The sequence below is a fragment of the Diabrotica virgifera genome, chromosome 10 (genome assembly GCF_917563875.1).
Source record: "Diabrotica virgifera virgifera chromosome 10, PGI_DIABVI_V3a".
Classification (NCBI taxonomy): Eukaryota; Metazoa; Arthropoda; class Insecta; order Coleoptera; family Chrysomelidae; genus Diabrotica; species Diabrotica virgifera.
In genome coordinates this window covers 141689424-141715249 of record NC_065452.1, presented here as the reverse complement: position 1 = coordinate 141715249, position 25826 = coordinate 141689424, and the positions used below count along the sequence as shown (strand labels likewise).

General features: G+C 30.7%; 1 protein-coding gene across 2 annotated transcripts in view; it reads right to left on the bottom strand.

Annotated features, from left to right (window-relative positions):
- LOC126893237 (protein phosphatase 1 regulatory subunit 37-like) overlaps positions 1–25826 on the bottom strand; it is a 115064-nt gene that overhangs the window by 64117 nt on the left and 25121 nt on the right. Inside the window, exons 3-4 of one of the 2 annotated variants that reach the window (XM_050663219.1) lie at positions 19712–19868; positions 3460–3743 (exon numbers count right to left, since the gene is read on the bottom strand). In XM_050663219.1, the coding sequence (XP_050519176.1) occupies positions 3460–3743; positions 19712–19868 (441 nt within the window). The remainder of the gene's footprint in view (positions 1–3459; positions 3744–19711; positions 19869–25826) is intronic. The other variant, XM_050663220.1, reaches the window with a different exon arrangement.

The window sequence follows — 25826 nt, the reverse complement described above, 5'->3', positions numbered from 1 at the left end:
TCTTTGAAAGAATTGAATAATATAAAAATATGCACGATGATTTAATCCTATTAAACGAATAATTAACAATATTAGTTATAATTGAAATGACGTTGGCGTTGACTACTTGCAAAACATTTTTGCACAATACCTGCTCATGGATTAAGCAGTGAAAAATAATAACTGATATTCTGAAAATTGTTCATGGACGTAATCTTTAAGTTTTCTCAACATTACAATATTTGCTCCTCTTAAATTTGGTGCTCCGTCAGTTGTTACACTTACTAGGTGGTTACAGCGTTAATTTAAAATTTTCCAAACAGTTCCAGACTACTTCAAAAATATTGTTTCCATTTGTTGAAATTTCGTGGATATCATTCAAGCAGCCGACAAAACTCTGCCGGAAACCCAAATAATTGCCCGCGTTATGTTGAAAATTTGCGGAAAAATTACCCGCTGCGAAAGTGTTAATTAATAGCTGCAATATCTATATTTATTTATTAATATTAGCAATAATTAAAAAAAAAACTTTAAATGAAAATAATTCACTTTTTTTCCGCGGGCCGCAAAAAAATGTATAAAGGGCCGCATGCGTCCCGAGGGCCGCACTTTGCCCACCCCTGAGTCTAGACTATTATAAAATCCTAAAATCAACTATTAGTATTGTTCAGATGGGCCTCCTAGAAAAAAGAGGTGTACATCTGTATAATACCCTACAAAAAGCTGCATTAGGACATTTGCTACCATGCAAAATCATATAGTATCTATACAGGGTGTGCTAAACCTCTGGTTTTCTTAAAAAATGTTTATAACAAAACTGTTCAGAGACCACTAGCTATAAATGTCTATATGTGTATCAAATACGTCTATAATTTAAAATTATTTTCGATTATACATGGTCAGTCTAAATAATATGAAGAGTTTTTATAAGGTTTTATATGTCTAAAGTTGATAATTTTCGAAATAGGTTTCGAAATAATTTCCTGGATAGGTTTTCAAGGTAATAAAAATGAAGTGATATGTCAAAGTTTTTCTAGTGTAGTGTCATTTTTAAATCATTTAATATCTTTGACATCAAGTCATACAATATACAGGGTGATTGATTAGTGGAGTAAAGCTCAATAGATCCGCTATAGTAATAGATAGCAATAAAAGTTAATAACAAAAATTTTAGCCACCTTTGAGGTCCACATTACAAAATTAGTTAGAATGTTACAGGGTATTCGATAACACAGTGGCAGACCAAACTTCTGTTTTTTTAAATGGAACACCCTATATATTATTTTAAATTCGAAATCCTGGTAACTTCTCCATCACAAAAATATAAAGGTTTGTTTGTTATACAGGGTATTTACAAAGTTATAACCAATTTTATATGAAAATCGTAACAAGTTCAACTCCCTGTATAAATAAAAATAAGCAAAACAGCAATGGTTTATTAATGCCATATTTTTTTACGTATTGTCAAAATTTTCAAGAATGATTGATATTGCTAATTTTCTTTATATCAAATACAGAGTGAGTCAAAACGCAAGTACATTATTTTCTCAGTAATTTTAAATGGAACACCCTGTATTTTATATCACTATTGAAATGACCGTACTTTAAAGTTTAGATAACATTCCCTATGTCTAAATTTATTAGTTTTCGAGATATTTTCATTTTTCAATGGACCAGTAGCGTGGCTACCTAAATCACCAGAATTTAATAAACTGGACTAACTTTTTTGGGGTTACGTTAATAATGAAGTTTATAAAATACCTCCAACAACAAGGGATGAGATGAAAAATAGAATACAGAGTGTATTTCGATGTGTATTTTACAAATGCTAGAGTAAGTAGCTCATTCAATGATCGTTTTTAAATGTGTTAGGAGGTAATTTTGAACACCTTATGTAATTAAATATTCAAAATATTTTATTAAAAGTAGCTTCTAATTTTTTCAAACATGTTTTTTGCAAAATGTATTACTGATAAATTATTTTTTGTTCTTTATTTGTGACATTGTTACATTTACATACAAAAGTAGTGTTTAATTGTCTTCACAAAATATTGTATTTTGTGTTTGTGTGTTTTTTTTGTAAAATTTATTACTAATTTTCTTTCTTTATTTGTTGCATTTACATAAAAAAAGTAGTTTTTAATTGTTTCAAAAATGTTGCATGTTGTGGTTGTGTTTTTTTGTAAAATGTATTACTAATAAATTATTTTTATTTCTTTATTTGCTACATTGTTACATTGATTACCGGATTGATAATCAGTAATCGCCAATTGTCAATTCAGTCATAGCTTACTTAAAATTTAAATAAATTTAGACACCTAAAATAATTTGCTCGGAAAAATGAAAATATCTCGAAATCTAATAAATTTGGACATAGGGAATGTTGTATAAAAATTAAAGTACGGTAATGGTACTTTTCAATAGTGATATAAAATACAGGGTGTTTCATTTAAAATTACTGAGAAAATAATGTACTTGCGTTTTGACTCACCCTGTATTTGAAATAAAGAAAATTAAAATGTCAATAATTCTTGAAGATTTTAACAATAAATAAAAAAATATGGCATAAATAAACCATTGCTGTTGTGCTTATTTTTATTTATACATGGAGTTGAACTTGTTACGATTTTCATACAAAATTGGTTATAACTTTGTAAATACCCTGTATAACATAACAAACCTTTGTATTTTTGTGATGGAGAAGTTAACAGGAATTCAAATATGAAATAAAATATAGGGTGTTTCATTTAAAAAAACATAAGTTTGGTCTGCCACTGTGTTATCGAACACCCTGTAACATTCTAACTAATTTTGTAATGTGAAGCTCAAAACTGGCTAAAATTTTCGTTATTAACTTTTATTGCTATCTATTACTATAGCGGATCTATTGAGCTTTACTAATCAATCACCCTGTACAGTAGGTATGATCACTACTTTCAAATACAAAATTTTCTCATACACTGTAGGTACCTATATGAAAAATCTATATGTCAAAGATATTAATTTTTTTTGCAAATCACAATGGCATGTCATTTACATTCTTATTACCTTGGAAACCTAATCCGCATCCCTTTAAATATTACCGTTTTCTTTTCAATAAAAGTGTAAACATTTCGAAAATTATTAACTTTAGACCTACAAAACCTTACACAAACTCTTCGTAATTTTAAAAAATATATTGATATACAAAAATGATTCAATATTTAGGGTGTTCCATTTAAAAGACACAATTTGGGTTCATGATGTTGTTCCGACTGACCCTGTATAGTCGAAAATAATTTTACCCCATAAATAAAAGAAACCATGAGGTTTTGAACACCCTGTATATATATAGGAAGTGAAAAATCTACAGATTTAAAAGATATGAGTGATAAAAAAGATTACGGAAAGAAAGCACATTGGAAAGAAATAAAAAAAATGACAAAAGACAAGAAAGAAAAGAGTTTCAAGAAACGTACAGATTTAATGTTGATAATATACCTATAATACTCTCTTCGAGAGAAGTTTTAAATAATTGATTGAGATCATCGGAGCTCTTACTTTTCCTCAATCTTGACGTTGCCAAATTTAATATCGGTTCCGTCTGTTTGTGTTCTTCAGAGATATTCTCTGGGGTAATGTCAGTACAAGGTCCTGCACAGAATTGGGAGAGGTCATCTGAGCTAATCCTTTCCATCGATCTTGACAATGGTAATGTTTCCGCAGATTCTGTCTGAGTTTTATCGTCCAGGTCGTTTTCTTCTTCGATGACATCTTCATCAGAACTGTGAAGGAAATACCGTAAGATTTTAAAATTTCACATACTAGACTAGGCAACCAGCATTAAACCTACGAATTTTGTACAGTAAGATGAATCGTCATGCAACTTTTTGCATTCGATTCGAGAGAGTGCCAGGCAATTTTGTGAACTAAATTGATCTTTGGCAAAAATTTTTGTGCATGAGAAAGTGCATCTCGAAGACATTTTTTTTTGTGGAATTTATGGCTTTGGTGAGAACCAATTAGCCAGACTATGTTAGATTGAATAATTAATTTGTGTAAATTGTTTCATAGTATCAAACTTGAGCATGATGTATTCATTTGTTTTGTTATAGGCCAGGGTAATAAGGCAAAAATATACCCTGTTCGTGACACTCGAGCAGCCAGGGTACTGAAGCGTTTTTTCGACAGGTAATACCTATGAGAACAAATTGTAACTATTTCCTGCGTAGGATCTGGCGGCCATTTTTATTTATAAACAATTTAATGTCGAAAAACGGCATTTTTTCCGTTTTTTCTCAAATCAATGGAAAACAGTGTACCTTGTGGTTACATTAGTACAAACATCTTCGTGAGCATGGAAAAAGCTTTAAAATGACGTACTACACAGATTGATATACTTATTTATTGTTAATATAATTGAGAAAAGAGGTCTAAATTGCAAAAAAAATTAATTTTGCAATAACTATTGTAAAAATTAGTGTACAGCTTTGAAATTTTTGTCAAATGAGGGTTCTGTAGTGCGTAATATGTGACAAAAATTTCAAAGCGATTTATTCAATTGTTTATATTTTATTCAAATTGTTTATCCCAGAGAGCTTTTTTTTGCAATAAAATAAGTCAGAAAAACAGAATGTTAGAACCATTCCGCAGGTGTCAAATAAAAGATCATAAGCTAAACTTTCAAACTTGTTTAAAAAAAGTTAATAAAAAGTGCATTTATTAGTAATAAATAATTATGCAAAAGTCTCGTCAATTTTTCCATATAAACAATTTGAATAGCTTTTTTGTTATGGCCGGCACAAACATTTTTTTACATATTCTACAAGATGGTATTTTTACACGAACTTTAAAAAAAATTAAGCCTAGGTCAATTAGGGCCAAAGTTAGCAACATTTTTTTTTAATTTACAGCCAATTTGTTCATAATAAATAAGGATCGAAAATAGCGCTTTTTCACTTTTAAAGACACGAAGTATTCATAAAAAAATTTTGGCTCTATTTGCTCTTCAAGGAAGTCGTCAATAAAGCTTTAGAAATGAAGTATGTAAATCCATGCGACCTAAAATTGAAATATTAACTTCAAAATCGTACAGTTTTTTGTATCTTGGGAACCAACCAATGGATTTTAATGTTTTTTTTAACTTGTATGTACTTTTAGCGTACTTTACAAGTATTGTCAGTTGATTCATAAATTATAATAACCAATTTAATTTATTTAAACAAAAAAAAAACAATTTATTTAATTTTTTACCGTGTTTTAGGTGCACAACTACCAAGTAATGTTATGTATATAATAATTGATAAAAAATTGTTATGAGTATATATAATATATACAGGGAGGGGCTAAATTATGGAAAAAATTAATTTTCTCTAAAATGGAGAATTGTGGAGAAATCCCGAAACAGGTCGATTTCTATTTTTAAATTACAATGTTTTGGCATATATTTCATATTAGTGACGTCATCCACCAGAGCGTGATGACGTAATCTATGATTTTTTTAAATAGGAATAGGGGTTGTGTGACACCCCATTTGAAAGGGTGTTCAATTCTCTATTCAGTAATATAAACATTAATATCATTATTTATACAGGGTAGCCAAAAAAATAATTTTTGAATTAAACTAATTGACGAAAAAAGAAGAATGTATACAGTTTATTTATCTCAAAATACTTTCTATCGCTGTCAGAAAATTGAAAAAAATCTTTATTTGGCAAATAAACATTGATTTTCGCTCCAATTAAATGTTAAAACTGCAAAGAGGTTGTCTGTGATTTAATTTAGGCGAAAAGAAATGTTTATTTGTGAAATAATTTTTTTTATTTACTGGCAGCAGTACAATGTATTTTGAGTTAAATAAATTACATACATTCTTCTTTTTGGCGTCAATTAATTTAATTCAAAAATTATTATTTTGGTCACCCTGTATAAATAAGGATATAATTGTTTATATTACTGAATAGACAATTGAACACCCTTTCAAATAAGGTGCCACATGACCCCTATTCCTATTCTCAGATGGATGACGACACTAGCATAAGATATAATATGCCAAAAAAATTGTAATTTAAAAATAAAAATCGACTTGTTTCGGAATTTTTCTTCAAAGTCGTCGATTTTAGAGAAAATGAATTTATTCCATAATTTAGCCCCTCTCTGTATATATTATTATATAATAAAAGAAAAATTTCTATAAAAGTGTGACTTTTACTCTATAAGTTTGCTTTCAGTTGCAGTAATTTGAATTTTGTGATTCATTGTTTATCAAATCATTTTTATGTCTTAGATTTTATATTTATATGAATAAAAAATAATATTACCTGGGGAATAGTCCGATATTCCTCTACCAAGGCCATAACTGTACCAAATTTTCTGGAGGCCTGGGATAACGGCGAATAGCTCTTTTTAATTCATCCCATAAATGCTTAACAGGATTGAGATCTGGGCTGCATGCGGGCCATTCTAATCTTATCAATCCAACCTTTATTTTATGAGTCAATCAGTGTTTTACTTACAAAAAATGATACAGCTCTTACACGAAAAGAGATATTCGGATAATTCAAAAAACAAAATTTTAGTGATGTCTCTGGGATAATATGATAGGACTATGACACAAAATGAGCCCTTCCGTTTTTCCACAGAATTTTTTAAAGTTTGTAGAAAATACAACGCTTCCATTCACCCCTGTATAATGCCACGCCAGCAATTTTTTTTTTGTTACCGAAAAAATACGAAACGATATCAATATATGTATCTACAAATTGGTGCAAAAATCTTAAAAATCGGAGCACAAATAAAACAGTTATAAACTATTAAACTTAATCAAAAATTTTGGGTGGCCGAATTTTGTGCCGGTGAGTGTAGTAATAATATATTTATTACAATTTTTTATCAATTATTACATACATAACATTGTAGTTGTTCACCTAAAATACGGTAAAAAAAAATTTTTTGAAAAAAAATTATTTTAAACAAATTAAATTGTTTATTAAATAATTTATAAATCAACAGACTCCATATTTGTAAAGTACGCTAAAGGTACATACAAATTAAAAAAAAAACATTAAAATCCATTGGTTGGTTCCCAAGTTACAAAAAATTGTAGGATTTTGAAGTTGATATTTCAATTTTAGGTCGCACGGATTTTATGCTTCTACTTCATTTTTGAAGCTTTATTGACGACTCCCTTAAAGAGCAAATAAATCCAAAATTTTTTCTGAATACTACGTGTCTTTAAAAGAGGAAGAGCGCTATTTTCGATTCTTATTTATAATAAACAAATTAGCTGTGGATTTTAAAAAAAATGTTGGCCCTAATTGACCTAGCCTAACTTATTTTTTCCTAAGTTCGTATAAAAATGCCATCTTTTGTGCAAATGTGCAAAAAAATGTTTGTACCGGCCATAACAAGAAAGTTATTCAAATTGTTTATAAGGAAAAATTAACGGGACTTTTTCATAATTATTTATTACTAATAAATGCACTCTTTATTAACATTTTTTAAACAGGTTTGAAAGTTTAGCTTATGCTCTTACATTTTACACCTGCAGAGTGGTTCTAACATTCTGTTTTTCTGACTTATGTTATTGCAAAAAAAAGCTCTCTGGGATAAACAATTTGAATAAAATATAAACAATTAAATGAATCGCTTTGAAATTTTTGTCACGTGTTAAGCACTAATTAACCCTATTTGACAAAAATTTCAAAGTTGTACACCAATTTTTACAATAGTTATTGCAAAATTAATTTTTTTTGAAATTTAGACTTTTTTCCTCAATTATATTAACAATAAGTAAGTGTATCAACCTTTGTAATACGTCATTTTAAAGGTTTTTCTATGCTCTCGAAGATTTTTGTTCCAATGTAACCAGAAGGTGCACTGTTTTCCATTGATTTGAAAAAAATCGGACATTAAATTGTTTATAAATAAAAATGGCCGCCAGATCCTACGCAGGAAATAGTCACAATTTGTTCTCATAGGCATTACCTGTCGAAAAAACGCTTCAGTACCCTGGCTGCTCGAGTGTCATGGAAAAAACCTTATTACCCTGGACTATTAGTAATATGTAGCATTAGTAAGGTGTTTAATTTCTTTTTTTTTTCTTCACAGCGCTAGGGTATCAATCTGGTTCAACACCCCGGAGGTTTCAGCCCTCTTTGTGTGTGTTTTTTTATTTCTTTTTTTTATTTTATTTATTTCTTTATTTTTGTTTTTTATATTTTTTTATTTTAATTGGTTTATTAATTTTTTTTTGTAATCACCATTTTTTTCCCTATAATAATGCTTTACATTTAGTTTCTTTCGCAGAATTGCTTACAAAATTGGTTAGTAATTTTACAATTTTAGTTTACAATTTATGATGTGTTGATGAAGTACATAAAGTATATCATTATTTCCTGAAAAAATAATACAATTTAGGTCTATTGGAAGGTTTATCTTGTAGTGAATTAAGTTTTTATATAGTTTGTTAATGTTTACAATATTTATTGGACATTCAAGTAAAACATGTACCAATGTACCCATTTTACCACAACTACAAAGTGGATCGTCTGTAATTTTCATTTTGTGCTTATAATAAGGTGTTAGTGCATGGTTAGCACGTATTCGATTTATTGTGGCGACAAAGTTTCTGTTTGGTATTTTGTGAAACCATGGTTTTCTGGGGATTCTTGGCTGGTGTTTACAAAAGTTTGTTCCGGTTGTTGATGCACTGTATAGGTTATGCCACATCTCATTTATTTTGTTTCTTTGATTTAAGAATAAATCGGGCGGGGGTAGTTTAAGATTTAGTTCTTTTCCTGATGTTGGGGCCGTTTTTGCTAAGGCATCCACCATTTCATTACATGTTATACCTGGGTGTCCCTTTACCCATAGATATATGACGACTGTATTCTTGATGTGTATCTCATTATGTAAATACAGGATTTTTGCTTCAATATGATTAACTGATCTATTTATTTTAACATTTTTAAGTTTATCTACTGCACTTTTGCTGTCCGTACATATTATGAATTTGTCGTGGTATCTCGAAGAGATGGAAAATAAAAAATTTAGGACTCAGGAAATATTGACGGAAATAAGTTTAATTTTTATACTTGGGGGTTTTGGAGGTCACTGAATACGAATTTCATGACAGCGATGGTCTCCGAGGTACCTGGTGCCCAGGGTGGAACTCGTCGCCTGGGACAATTGAATAATTCGCGAAATTAAGATTGGATCGAAAAATTGAATAATACGTGTTCAATATTTTTCAAAAATCTACCGAATGACACTAAACACGACCCCCTCCACCCCCTGAAGGTGGGGAGGGGGTAACTTTAAAATCTAAAGAGAAACCCCATTTGTTATTGCAGATTTGGATTGCTTACGTAAAAGTAAGCAACTCTTATTCGACACATTTTTCGAATTGTTGATAGATGGCGCTATAAACGGAAAAAACGATTTCTTCGTGATACCATAGGTAAATTACAGAAAAGGTATACAGTGTGTCTGCGTAACTTGGAACAATATGGGAAACTTTTTTAATATCAATTTTACGAAAAAAAGTCATTCTTTATAAAGTTCTCTGCATAGTCTAAAACCTAAGATGCAATCATCAGATATCAAATTTTATCAATAATATACGAGGTATGTCCAGAAATATGAATTTCGCTCAAGAGTAAACTGCCTTTATATTTCACAATATCGAAAATTGTCATTGAGAAAAGTTGTTTGTAATTAAAAATTGTTATAATCTGCATTTACACTCTTCTAATTGAAAAAAAAAATTGTAAATTTTTCTCAAATCACGGACATCCAACATCATTTTTATTTATGACAGCTCCGTTATTATTAATTTTACGAAAAAAGTTATTCTTTATAAAAAGTTCTGCATAGTCTAACAACTAAGATACAATTATAACATATTGAATTTTGTACGAGGTATGTCAAAAAATATGGATTTCGCTGAAGAGTAAAGTATCTTTACTTTTCACAATATTGAAATTTGTTATTATAAAAAGTTGTTCAGAATTAAAAACTATGTTTCAATATGCAATTGCATCCTTCTGGTTGAAATATTGTGGACTTTATAGGTATTTTACTCTTGAGCGAAATTCATATTTTTGACATACCTCGTATAAAATTGACAAAAATTGATATATTATGATTGCATTTTAGTTTTTTGACTACTCAGACATTTTTATAAAGAATAACTTTTTTTCGCAAAATTATAATAACGGAGTTATCTTAAATAAAAATGATGTTGGGTGTCCGTAATTTGAGGAACATTTTCAATTTTTTTTTTCAATTAGAAGAACGTAAATGCATATTACAACATAATTTTTAATTACAAACAACTTTTCCTAATAACAATTTTCGATATTGTGAAATATAAAAGCACTTTACTCTTGAGCGAAATGCATATTTTTGGACATACCTCGTATATTATTGATAAAATTTGATAACTGATGATTGCATCTTGGGTTTTTGACTATGCAGAGCACTTTATGAAGAATAACTTTTTTTCGTAAAATTGATATTAAAAAAGTTTCCCATATGGTTCCAAGTTACGCAGACACACTGTATATCTCGAGAAGTACACTTCCAAATAAAAAACCAAAAAATACGTGTTTAATATTTTTTAAGAAACTATCAAATAACATAAAACACGACCCTCCACTCCGCCCCCTGGAGGTGGGGTGGGGGAAACTTTAAAATCTTAAATAGGAGCCCCCATTTTTTATTGCAGATTTGGATTCCTTACGTAAAAATAAATAACTTTTATTCGAGACATTTTTTCGAATTATGGATAGATGGTGCTATAATTGGAAAAACACTATTTACTAGCGCCATCTATCAACAATAATTCTAAAAATGTTTCAAATAAATGTTACTTATTTTTTCATGGGGACTCCAAATCTGCAATAAAACATGTGGATTCCTATTTAAGATTTTAAAGTTAAGTTTGATGTTATTCGATAGGTTCTTGAAAAATATTAAATACGTATTTTTTGGTCTTTCAATTGGAAGTGAATTCCTCGAGATATTAGACCGTTTGTATAATTAATTTACCTATGGTATCACGATAAATCGATTTTTCCGATTATAGCGCCATCTATCCATAATTCGAAAAAATGTCTTGAATAAAAGTTGCTTATTTTTAAGTAAGAAATCCAAATCTGTAATAACAAATGGGGGTTTCCATTTAAGATTTTAAAGTTACCCCCACCCCACCTCCAGGGGGTGGATTGGGAGGTTCGTCTTTAGTGTCATTCGATAGATTTTTGAAAAATATTGAACGTGTATTTTTCAGTTTTTCGATCCAATCTTCGTCTCGCGAATTATTCGATCGTCCCAGGCGACGATCTCCGTCCTGGACACGAGGTACCCAGGAAACCATCGCCGTCATGAAATTTGTGTTCACTGACCTCCAAAATCCCCAAATATAAAACCTGAACTCATTTCCGTCAATATTTCCTAAGTTCTAAATTTTTCATTTTCTATCTCTTCGAGATGCACTTTGAGAATGCATTTTCTCACGCACAAATTTTTTTGCCGGAGATCAATTTAGTTCACAAAATTGCCTGACACTCTCTCGAATCGAATGCAAAATGTTACATGACGATTCATCTTACTGCACAACATTCCTAGGTTTTGGGCTTTTTAGTGCTTTGTTGCTTCGTCTAGACACATAGAGCAGAGAGATTAGCAAAATACAAGCCTTTTTTGTGACACTCTTTAATACGGGTATTTAACAACTGGATTTTAACAAGTTTAACACAATTACATGAAAAGTAACACAATTTTACTGAAAAAAACGTAGAAAATCCTTTAAAATTGAGAATTTGTAAAGTTATTTTTGTTAACTTGTTATTTAGTTACTGCAAAAATTCCTTCAAAAGTCGATTTTTTGAAAAGTATTAATAACTTTTCTAAAAATTCACAAAAAAGAAAATATCACAAATATTCAGCTATAAAAATTTCAAAAAAAACTTCACTTAATAGTTACTGCAAAATTAAAATTGTTTATCACAGAAATCTTTTATCTACAACGTTATTATGCGTTGAAAAAAATGAAAGAAAATTTCATAAACAACGAAATTAGATGGGCGTACGAATACCCAAAAAAGATAAAAAGTGGGTATAAACCTCAAACAAGTCTATGCAAATATGAAAGTGGACAAATAATCAGTGACCAACAGAAAGTCACAGAAACCTGAAAGTATTATTTTCAGACCCTACTTTGAACACAAGTAGATATGGAAGATGAAATGGGTACGAACCACGTAGAAGAGAATGAAGTAGATAATGAAGTAGAAGCTCTAACCATAGAGGAAGTTCTCGAAGCTATTACGGCGCAGAAAAACAATAAGGCCCCGGGAGTTGACAAAAGGTTAGTTACAACACGACCAAGAACCGTCAGATTACCGTTTCCTTACTAGATAGTTAACGTTCCATGGGTTCCATGGGAACGAAATAATACGTTCCATGGTACTGCGCAGGACGGTGATCGTCGTTACGGTTTCTGGACCGTCCAAAAGTTCATGTTGGAACAAACCTAAAATACCAGCAGAACTGTATAAGTTAGGTGGCGACCACCTAGCAAGTCACATCTCATCAAAGACATACGGCAAGAAGAAAAAATACCCGACGACTGGAAGAAAAGTATAGTATGCCCGATCTATAAAAATAGGACAAACTCCAGTACAAAAACCACCGTGGAATTTCTCTACTATGTACAGCATATAAAGTCCTCACGTATATTATAAACCAACGGCTCCAACCACTAGCAGAAAATATTATTGGAGAGTATCAGACGGGCTTCCGACGGGGAAGATCGACACTGGATCAAATATTTACAGTTAAGCAGATCTTGAGCAAATCATGGGAACACGACATTGCTGTTCATAACGTGTTTGTAGATTTCAAACAGGCATACGAATCAGTCAAAAGGAACCAACTATACTATAATATATATTGGCTGAATTGGCAATACCACACAAGCTAATAACACTCATTAAAGCCACAATGGATGAAACTCAGGCATGTGTACTGTGTACGAATACAAAACCACCGGACAGACTTTTTCAAAATTTCGCAGGGACTGAAGCAGGGAGATGGGCTGGCCCCAACTTTGTTTAACCTGGCACTGGAGTATGCGGTTAGGCAAATGCAAACTGGACAAGTAAACCTACTGACCAACCGAACCGTTCAACTGGCGGCTTATGCCGATTATATTTATTATGATTAGAACATCAACAGGAGCACAGGAAACATACGCAGAGTTAAAAACGCAAACAAAAAGGCTAGGTCTGGAAATTAAAACAGAAAAAACAAAAATAATGATACAGACGAGAAGAAAAAATGTAGTCCCTCAAAATATTATACATGATGATGACATTGAAACGGTTGGAAAGTTTACATACCTGGGAGTAGAACTATATGCCGACGAATCAGAAGATAGAGAAATACGGAAGAGAATAACGCAGGCAAACAGAGCTTATTTTGCCTTCTCCGATATATTTCGGTCTAAAAGTATCCACCGAAATTCAAAGATGAGAATCTATAAAACCTTAATTCGACCAATAGCATGCTATGGCAGTGAAGCATGAGTCCTGAAAGATACATCCAAAAACAAACTCGACACATTCGAAAGGAAAGTACCCAGGAGAATACTAGGACTTGTGAGGGAAAACGGAAACTTCAGAAGTCGATACAACAACGAGCTTTATCAACTTTATAAGGGAAACACCCCTGTCAGACTTCATTAGAATACAAAGATTGCAATGGGCCGGACATGTGACAAGAATGGGAGAGGATATGCTACCAAAAAGAGCACTGAACGCTAGAGTGCAGGGAAAGAGACCGGTTGGAAAGCCAAGAAAGCGCTGGGAAGACACAGTAAACAGCGACGCACAAGCCCTTTTAGGGGTCCATGTATGGAGAAGAGCAACCACAGACAAACAAGGGTGGAGGCAAAAAATAAAGGAGGCCAAGGCTCAATTTCGGCTGTAGTGCCGTAGAAGAAGAAGAACTATTGGGTCTACATTAATTTTGAAAGCACCAAATTGAAGAGAAAAGCTTATGATATCAAATTAGCTCATTTAACGATTAAAAAGTTTATGTTAAATATTGTAAAATAGTATTTGCAAAGGTATTGTGATTTTAAGCATATAAATATTTAAAATACCTTAGAAGCATCAACATGTACGTTATTTTTTCTTAGGTATTCCAAATTTTGGCATTTTTACACGAATATAAAAAAACACATTGTACTACAACCCTTACCGGGTTGGCCCTTGTTTTCAAAAATCACCGGGGCTTTGTTTATAAACTTTAAATTTCAAAAGTATCATTTGACAGATTAAAAGTTTAAGTATCGACAAAAGAAAAATTCAAATTTTTTCCTAAAAATTCTTTTAACACGATCGCTGCTTATATATTTTTTAAGTACTTCTCCCAGAACTTGAAATAATTTTTGTAATGTAATGTAAGTGAGCACATGTCGCTCATCGGCGACATCAGCACTGAAGAGGGAAACCGAATGTCGCCGATGACCGACATCGGCATCGAACGTGTTAAAAGATATCTGTATCAAAGAGTAGGTATCTTGTGGAAATCGTTATTTCCCTGGTCTAATATTTTTAAACTAATGTGTCAAAAAGTTATAAAGCAGATTGACAAAAATCAAAATAAATAATGTCTAATTTACATGTAACGTATGTAATATACAGGGTGGCAAACTTGACACTTCTCAGCTCTAATGTCTTCATTCCCGTAAATAATATAAAAAATCGGAAAGAAGTCAATTTTATTTTCAAATGGAAGAATTTCAGTAAATATACTAAGTCCTCATGGTTCAGTCCCTAGCAAATGTCAATGTTACCCTTAAAATTTTACATAGAAAGGGAGGATACAATAAACTTCTCATTCCAATAGGCCGGTGCTCTACCTTATTATTTTCTTCCTGTCTGACCGTAATTAAACGAGTAAAAATAGAGGCAATTGAATGGCCACCAATATCACCGGAATTAAAACCGTTAGACTCCTTTTAATTTGTGTATCATTCGTGTTTATTCAGCCAAAAACAGATACGTGGAGTTGTCTGTTAAAATAAATAATATATTTAATCTATCTATGTATATCTGCCAAAACAAGACAAGTGTTAGTTAGGTTATTTTCGCTGTACTATTTCTTATAAATGTACAAATCTCATGTAAAGACTGTACTTAGCTCTCATAGAAACGAAATTTACTGTCTTGCCGATTTTTCGTATTATTTACAGGAATAAACTAATTAATGAAGGAAAGTTTTCAAATTGCCACACGGTATACTTCTTCAGGACATATATGGTTGATACAGTATAAATACCTTTGCACGACATTATCTACGTCAGAGTCAGAGATATAAGTTGACATTGTTGCTACATTACAAAAAAATTCCCGAATATTTTAAATCAAATTCACATAATTATTGCAGAAGTGGATTATACAACAAAACAAATTAATATTCAATGTACCTAAATAAATAAAAACATTACAAATAGAAAATAAGAATTAAATAATAATCTTACGTTAAAGCAAATAATGAAAACAATAAATGCAATGAAACAAATACTTATAGTAAATAATAAAAACAAATCTAAAGTGTCTAAACCGCAACTGTCAAATAAGTGTTACCAATTTATGCCAATATGCCAATATCACAGTTAAAATGTGATCCGGACAAAAAATGTGCTTCATAAAAACGCTTTATAATCCAGTTATACAAATTAAACGCAACAAGTTATGGTGTATTTATGTGAGTTTATATTAATAGAAATCTTCAAATATACAGGGTGAGTCATGAGGAACTGTACATACTCCTACCTCGTATAGAGGCTTCTATGGGGAATAAGAAATGACCATTAAAAAGTGTCTGCTCCCATTGTTTAATAATATACAGGGCGAGTTTCGCATTTTGACAGAAATTTGTATTCGTCATAATTTTTGAACGGTCAGATCGATGTGTCTCTTATTTTGGCCAATCGTTACACTATTACCACCTAATCAACTAATTTATTCAAACTAGAAAAAAATCAGGTCCGGCTTTAAAAAAATTAGTTTGGGTCTTAAAAAAATTTCACCCTGTATACGCTTTTTGAAAACTCTAATATAAATTTTACAAATTAGACAAATAGGCAATTAAAATGGCATATTTATTTTTTTCCGCACACGATTACCTTATTTTTTATAAAAAAATCAAATTTCAGTATAAATTAAAAGTTTGGTAAAGTGAATCATGTATTTAAAAAAAAATAACTTTTATTAAAAAAATAATTTTTTTTGCACAAATAAGTAATTTATGTTACCATCCAATCAACTGATTTATTCAAACTAGAGAAAAATCAGGTCCGGATTTAAAAAATTAGTTCGTTTTGGTCTTAGAAAAAAATTCACCCTGTATACGCTTTTTGAAAACTCTAATATGAATTTTACAAATAAGACAAATAGGCAATTAAAATGGCATATTTATTTTTTCCCCACACGATTACTTAATTTTTAATTAAAAAATTAAATTTGTCAAAATCGGAATTTTAACCTAAAAATGAAAAAAAAATGAACTCACGGTTTAACTCGCTACAACTCTGTTCCGTTTTAATATTTTTTTTTCTGAAATTTTTACAGAACATACCTCTTACCATTGTGAAGACTATGAAAATTGTTGTAGACTTCCAGTCTTCTTCTTGTAAAAGTTTCAAACTTGTAAATCGCAAAAATTGGGTGGAAAAATTTAAAATTTATCAATTTGATCACGTCTATGTTATAAACTATAGAGTCCAAAAGAAGTGTTATGGGAAGGTTTAGATGTAGACGTGTTATAGAAAAAAAAAATGGTGAAACTTTTAATTTTAAGAAAAACGTTTTTGTAAATTAATTTTTGTAAAAAAAGTTAATTTTTTTAAATCTATGCAAAAACTTTGCCAAACTTTTTATGCATAGTCAAATTTGATTTTTTAATAAAAAAATAAGTAATCGTGTGGGGAAAAAATAAATACGCCATTTTAATTGCCTATTTGTCTTATTTGTAAAATTCATATTAGAGTTTTCAAAAAACGTATACAAGGTGAAATTTTTCCTAAGACCCAAACAAACTAATTTTTTAAATCCGGGCCTGATTTTTTTCTAGTTTGAATAAATCAGTTGATTGGGTGATAACATAACTTAAATATTTGTTCAAAAAAAAATTCATTTTTGTAATAAAAGTTATTTTTATTTTAATCTATGGTTCACTTTACCAAACTTTTAATTATTCATAATCAAATTTGATTTTTTTTATAAAAAATTAAGTAATCGTGTAGGGAAAAAATAAATATGCCATTTTAATTGCCTATTTGTCTAATTTGTAAAAATCATATTAGAGTTTTCAAAAAGCGTATACAGGGTGAAATTTTTTCTAAGACCAAAACGAACTTATTTTTTAAATCCGGGCCTGATTTTTTCTTGTTTGAATAAATCAGTTAATTGGTGGTAACATAAATTAAATATTTGTTCAAAAAAAATTAATTTTGGTAATAAAAGTTAATTTTGTTAAATCTATGGTTCACTTTACCAAACTTTTAATTCATAATCAAATTTGATTTTTTTATAAAAAATTAAGCAATCGTGTGCGGAAAAAAATAAATACGTCATTTTAATTGCCTATTTGTCTAATTTGTAAAATTCATATTATAGTTTTCAAAAAGCGTATACAGGGTGAAATTTTTTCTAAGACCCAAACGAACTAATTTTTTTGAAGCCGGACCTGATTTTTTTCTAGTTTGAATAAATCAGTTGATTAGGTGGTAATAGTGTAACGATTGACCAAAATAAGAGACACATCGATCTGACCGTTCAAAAATTATGACGAATAAAAATTTCTGTCAAAATGCGAAACTCGCCCTGTATATTATTAAACAATGGGAGCAGACACTTTTTAATGCTCATTTGTTATTCCCCATAGGGGCCTCTATACGAGGTAGGAGTATGTACAGTTCCTCATGACTCACCCTGTATTTCTACGCGTATATAATAAAATATGTCTAATGGCTGTAATTTCAGTGTACTTGGTTAAACGATTCTAAAAAAGAACAGGAACAACGAACTACGACTTAAATATTTTGTGTTGCAATGATGACGTGCAACGGTATTGACACTGTACTAACCATATACAAGGTGTCCCAAAAGTAGCGGAACGGTCGAATATTTCGCGAAATGAACATCGGATCAAAAAACTGAAAAATATGTGTTCAATATTTTTCAAAAATCTATCGAATGACACTAAACACGACCCCCCACTCTACCTCCTGGAGGTGGGGTTGGGGGTAACTTTAAAATCTTAAATGGAAACCTCTATTTTTTATTGCAGATTTAGATTCCTTACGTAAAAGTAAGCAACTTTTATTGAAGACATTTTTTCGAATTATGGATAGATAGCGCTATAATCGGTAAAAACGATTTATCGTCATACCATAGGTAAATTACAGAAACGGTCTAATATCTCAAGAAATACACTTCCAAATGAACAACCAAAAAACATGTTTTGAATATTTTCAAAAACCTATCGAACGACCTCAAACACGACACCCCACTCCACACCCTGGAGGTGAGGGTGGGGGTAATTTAAAAAACTTTAATCGGAACCCCCATTTTTTATTGCAGATTTGGATTTCTCATAAAAAAATAAGTAACATTTATTTTTTTAGAATTGTTGATAGATGGCGCTATAACCGGAAAAATGCGATTTATTAGCGCCATCTATCAACAATTCTAAAAGATGTTTGGAATAAATGTTACTTATTTTTTTTATGAGAAATCCAAATCTGCAGTACAAAATGGCGGTTCCTATTTAAGATTTTAAAGTTAACCCCCATCTCCAGGTGGGGTTTTTAAAAAAAAACCAGGTTTTTGAAAAATATTACAAACGTGTTCTTTGGGTTTTTATTTAAAAGTGTATTTCTCGAGATATTAGACTGTTTCTATAATTTACCTATGGTGTCACGATAAATCGTTTTCACCGATTGTAACGCCATCTATCCACAATTCGAAAAAATGTCTCGAATAAAAGTTCCTTACTTTTACATAAGGAATCTAAATCTGCAATAAAAAATGGGGGTTTCTATTTAAGATTTCAAAGTTACCCCCACCCCTCCTCCAGGGGGTGGAGTGGGGGGTTGTGTTTAGTGTCATTCGATAGATTTTTGAAAAATATTTAACACGTATTTTTCAGTTTTTCGATCCGATGTTCATTTCGCGAAATATTTGACCGTTCCGCTACTTTTGGGACACCCTATATTATTCTAATGCAATGAATAGTTTGTTATACTTATCCTGTGAAATACATAGGACAATTTATATTGATCTTCAATAGACTCCTAATTTTTTTACTTGAACCCTTGGTCATTGAGACGGTTACTAAAGTAAATACCTATACTAAATTTACAATAAAGATGCAGTAGAAATAAACAAACCAAGACACGTTAAATGCTACTAGGAGCACTCCCGAATCATAATTTACAATGGATATACATTGTAAATCCCAAATCATTATTTCCAAAGTTTATACATTGTAAATTATAATTCGGGAGTGCTCCTAGTAGCATTTAACTTGTCTTGGTTTGTTTATTTCTACTGCATCTTGAATGTATATTTAGTATAATCAACTAACAGTAAGGACAAAAAGAAAAGCAGATAGGACACAAAACTTACAAATAAAAAAAGCAAAGGGAAATTCCTCAATTTAATTTTTGTCTTACATGCTGTCTGACGTAATCTCATCATTGATCGGTCCGTTGCAAGTGAATGCTGGAAACGAATCAACTTGGGTGGGTTCTAAAGGGGTAGCAAGATCATTTTCATCAATCGAGAAGGCCTTATCTAAAATATTTTGTTGGGACAGCTTTCCCTTATAACCTAAAAATATATTACATAATTAGAAATGCTTTATACTGATGGCCAAAAAAATGCGACACTTTGTATCCGGTTATTTATTTGGATCAAAAGTATTTCTTTGTAAGTCTTATCTAAATATATATATATATATATATATATATATATATATATATATATATATATATATACAAAATTTTGGTATTTTTCGGGTTCTGTCGGTCAGGAATTAAAACAATTCTATTTTTTTGTCACTTAATATTTCGTCAACTGATTGTTGACTTCATCAGAAGTGCACTACAAATTTACAAGAAACAAAGGTATAAGCAACATAAGAAAAATTACATAAAACACTACTTACAATGTGGAATTGTTGACAAATGAACAAAACAAACATTGGTCACACACTCTTACAATTAGACTAACATTTTTGAAATGAAACAAATTAAATATAGATAAAATGATAAAAAATGTACACTAATGACTAGTTTATGTGTATAGATAAAATAAGTATAATTGGTAAATGTTGTATCAATAATCTAATTAAATAGATTGCAGAATATTGCAGTATATATTGCTGAGTTGGTTGGTGTCAGCCTTATAATTAATTACATTTTTTGTTTTTGTGATGTAACACATTTCGAGAAATAGCCTGTTTTTATAGTGTTGTACTGTTTGTAGTATTTCAACATTGGTATAGTCAAACTGATGACCTGTGTTGATGCAGTGATCGACTACAGCGCATGTATTTTTATATTTCTGGCAGTCACTTTTGTGTTGAGTAATACGTTGTTTCAGCCATTGGCTTGTTTGTCCAATATAGCAACCGTCGCAGCCTAAACACGGTAGTTTATAGATCGTATTGGTTGTGTACATAGTTGGTGTATGATCTTTTACACGAGAGAATAAACTTTTGTTATTTATACAGCTGTACTTACCAATTCTGATATTAGAATGTGGTTTAAAGAGAGCCGTAATTTTGTTCGTGAGATTTTCAATAAAGGGTAATCTTCTGTATTTAAAATCTTGTGGAGCATCTCTATCCAATTGTCCATCATAATATTCGGAGTTGTAAATTAGTTGTTTTAATATAGACCTCGGGTAACCGTTGTTGATAAATATGTCAAATAGTTTGCGTTTATTGGTACTTAGGAACTGATCATCACATATATGTAGTATTCTATTTTTCATAGCAAGAACTGTACTATATTTTTGGTTTTTGGGGTGGTTGGATGAAAAATTTAAAAATCTTCCTGATGCAGTAGGTTTTTGATACCAATCTAGGATGACGTCATCCTAGATTGGTATCAAAAACCTACTGCATCAGGAAGATTTTTAAATTTTTCATCCAACCACCCCAAAAACCAAAAATATAGTACAGTTCTTGCTATGAAAAATAGAATACTACATATATGTGATGATCAGTTCCTAAGTACCAATAAACGCAAACTATTTGACATATTTATCAACAACGGTTACCCGAGGTCTATATTAAAACAACTAATTTACAACTCCGAATATTATGATGGACAATTGGATAGAGATGCTCCACAAGATTTTAAATACAGAAGATTACCCTTTATTGAAAATCTCACGAACAAAATTACGGCTCTCTTTAAACCACATTCTAATATCAGAATTGGTAAGTACAGCTGTATAAATAACAAAAGTTTATTCTCTCGTGTAAAAGATCATACACCAACTATGTACACAACCAATACGATCTATAAACTACCGTGTTTAGGCTGCGACGGTTGCTATATTGGACAAACAAGCCAATGGCTGAAACAACGTATTACTCAACACAAAAGTGACTGCCAGAAATATAAAAATACATGCGCTGTAGTCGATCACTGCATCAACACAGGTCATCAGTTTGACTATACCAATGTTGAAATACTACAAACAGTACAACACTATAAAAACAGGCTATTTCTCGAAATGTGTTACATCACAAAAACAAAAAATGTAATTAATTATAAGGCTGACACCAACCAACTCAGCAATATATACTGCAATATTCTGCAATCTATTTAATTAGATTATTGATACAACATTTACCAATTATACTTATTTTATCTATACACATAAACTAGTCATTAGTGTACATTTTTTATCATTTTATCTATATTTAATTTGTTTCATTTCAAAAATGTTAGTCTAATTGTAAGAGTGTGTGACCAATGTTTGTTTTGTTCATTTGTCAACAATTCCACATTGTAAGTAGTGTTTTATGTAATTTTTCTTATGTTGCTTATACCTTTGTTTCTTGTAAATTTGTAGTGCACTTCTGATGAAGTCAACAATCAGTTGACGAAATATTAAGTGACAAAAAAATAGAATTGTTTTAATTCCTGACCGACAGAACCCGAAAAATACCAAAATTTTGTTTAAATAATATACGGTCGAAAATAAATCAAATACTTTATATATATATATATATATATATATATATATATATATATATATATATATATATATATATATGTGTGTGTGTGTGATACATTTTTTACCTCGCTATCTGTTCTTTAACTGAAGTTTTTTACTAAAGAAGTAAAAATTTTCCCTTGTAAATGGTATATAATTTATTTAAAAATTGTTTCTAAAAAAGATCCAAGTTGGACTCAAAGAAGGTACATCACAAACAAACGTTTTCGGACTAATCAGTCCATCATCAGGTTAGACTCAGATCCAAAGCAGTTGAAACTAGCTACTGAGGTAGGTCGAATGACCTGAGTCTGTTTCCTACTGTCTTCAACCCAACCATGAAGTTTGAAGCTAAGATGAAGGCACCATGTTGATTTAAAATACTTTATTCTGTTAACATCGACTTATTGTTGTTTTCGATGTAGCCTAGATGGCTAAAATTTTATATTGGTACGGTCATTCGACCTACCTCAGTAGCTAGTTTTAACTGCTTTGGATCTAGAGTCTAACCTGATGATGGACTGATAAGTCTGAAAACGTCTGTTTTTGATGTACCTACTTTGAGTCCAACTTGGATCTTTTTTAGAAACAATTTTTAAATAAATTATATACCATTTAGAAGGGAACATTTTTACTTCTTTAGTAATTTTTATTATGGTATTCAGCCAATGAGAGGGATTCATTCCTTTTTATATTATAGGAAGCTTTTTTCTTTTCTTTTTGCAAAAACAAAAAAGATAAGAAAATTTATTTCTGTGTTTAACTTTAGTTTATTTTTATGCATGAAAGAGGCTGGTTTTGGTTTACAGGAAAGGCCTAGCCAGGTAAGATGATGAAAAATACCCCCAACTCGATTCGAATTCCATATAGGTCACTGTTTAGCACATATAGAGAAACTCACTTTCTGAAATTTTTAGCCCCCTAGGTGGTCACATGACCCACCTAGAGCCTAATTAGGATTTTTATGTTTTTATTTTTTATCTCAGCCGCATCGAGAGCTAGCGAAAAACTTTAAATAAAAAAGTTGTATATTTTAAAGAGTTCTGTCCGAAATTTGTTTATTTTTGGCGGGAAATTTAAATTTTAGAACGATTTAAGAATTTTAAATGAGTATAAAAAATAACTAAGACATTCGTTCTCACGACAAAAATATATAAAGTGTATTTGCATAATATTTCATTCTGAATTTTTTCAGATTTTTAAAATTGGTGAAACGTACTTTTAAAAATAAAAAACCGCATTTTTTCACCTTTTTTTTTTTCGCTTTTTGATACAATTTTATATATTGTGTTTCAAAAAAGGTAACACCGTCACTAGGATACTTAAAAAATTGAAAAATAATTGGAGTTTGCTTAATAAAAACATATACAGGGCGTTGAAGAAAACAAGATTTTACACATTTTTCCGATTTTGTCGAAACTACTGGCGGCATTGTAATACATTTTGGCGGGTTTTAAGAGATATTTATTGTGCATTTTTAGACATACAATTAAGAATTTTATATTCATCATTAGCGCGCATACGGGTAATGGTCTGAACTTTTTCAAGAAAAAAGATAGTACGCCACTGACATATTTCAAATTAACAATCAATTTAGAATTCCTCGTTCAATTTTTGACAAAAAATCTATCTACCCATTTTTTCATACGACGTGCCATTTTTATGCAAAAAATAAAACATCTTAACCCTTACAAAGTATTCGAACTTCTATGTAAGTTTGTATACATCTACAACATTATACTCGTACATGCATATAACAACTGATTCGAATACTTTGGAAGCGTTAAGATATTTTATTTTTTGCATGAAAACGGCGCGTTGTATGAAAAAAGGGAAGATACATTTTTGTCATAAAATGGACGAGGAATTCAAAAATGATTATTAATTTGATATATGTCAGTGGTGTACTATGTTTTTTTCTTTAAAAAATTCAGACCATTACCCGTATGCGCACCAATGATAATATAAAATTCTTAATTGTATGTCTAAAAATGCACAATAACTACATCTTAAAAAGTAGTTTCGCCAAAATCGTAAAAAATGTGTAAAATTTTGTTTTCTTCAACGCCCTTTGAAAATGGATATCAGTACAAAATTTTTTTTATTAAGCAAACTCCAATTATTTTTCAGTTTTTTACTTATCCTAGTGACGGTGTTACCTTTTTGAAACACCTTGTATAAAATTGTATCAAAAGGCGAAAAAACGCGAAAATATGCGGTTTTTTATTTTTAAAAGTACGTTTCACCAATTTTAAAAATCTGAAAAAATTCAGAATGAAATATTATGAAAATACACGTTATATATTTTTCTCGTGAGAACGAATGTCTTAGTTATTTTTTTACACTCATTTAAAACTTTAAATTCATTCTAAAATTTAAATTTCCCGCCAATAATTAAAAAAAAATTCGGGCGGAACTTTTTGAAATCTACAACTTTTTTATTTAAAGTTTTTCGCTAGCTCTCGATGCGGCTGAGATAAAAAATAAAAACATAAAAAGTCTAATTAGGCTCTAGGTGGGTCACGTGACCACCTAACGGGCTAAAAATTTCAGAAAGTGAGTTTCAGTTTTTCGCTAGCTCTCGATGCGGCTGAGATAAAAAATAAAAACATAAAAAGTCTAATTAGGCTCTAGGTGGGTCACGTGACCACCTAACGGGCTAAAAATTTCAGAAAGTGAGTTTCTCTATACGTGTTAAATAGTGACCTATATGCAATTCGAATCGAGATCGAGTTCGGGGCATTTTTCATCATCTTATAGACTAGGAGCCGCTATAGGTGAAATTTCTTAATCATTTTAGGCACGACGGGACCCTATAAGTTAAATAGTAGAACCTAAAAGAAAACGTTTGAACACTGTGCCGTCACTTTTCAGTGGCACATGCGTCGACAGTGGCGCATCAAACTTTCCACTTATGGACGGGATACATAAATTAAAAAATACCCTCCCTTATTACCAGAATTTATTTTTTTTCATTTTTTTAAGTTCTATGTGATTAAGACATAAGATTCATCGTAATTTTAACCCACCACCCCCTTCTCCCTGCCCCCACCATCAAAAACTTTATTTTTCGATTTTATTTTTTTTTTGTGGGACGCAATCAATTTTAAAATTTCAAAAAATTCACAAGCATAGTTAAGGCTTTTATAAAACACGTCTATTTTTTATAGACCTGTAGGTTGAGTGTACATAACCTCAAAAAAATTTTAAAATTTTTTTTTTTGGAAAAAAGTATATAACTTTTTTTTGGGGACAGCTGCAGATCTAATTTTTTCTTAGTCTTGTGTATTTTATCAAACACTATATTTATAATTTTTTTCAGATTTTTCTGTAACGGTGGTCACCTTTAAAAATCCAAAAAACTGTTTTTTAATGGGGTTTTTGGGGGTTTGAACGTGTTTTTGTGATTTTTAAATATTCTAAAGGACTCACTTACTTCAAGTTACATATAACCTATAAAAACAAAATTGATTTGATATATTATGAAGTCTATAAAATAGGGAAAATCCCCCAAAACCCCCCAAAAAACAGTTTTTCGGATTTTTGAAGGTGGGG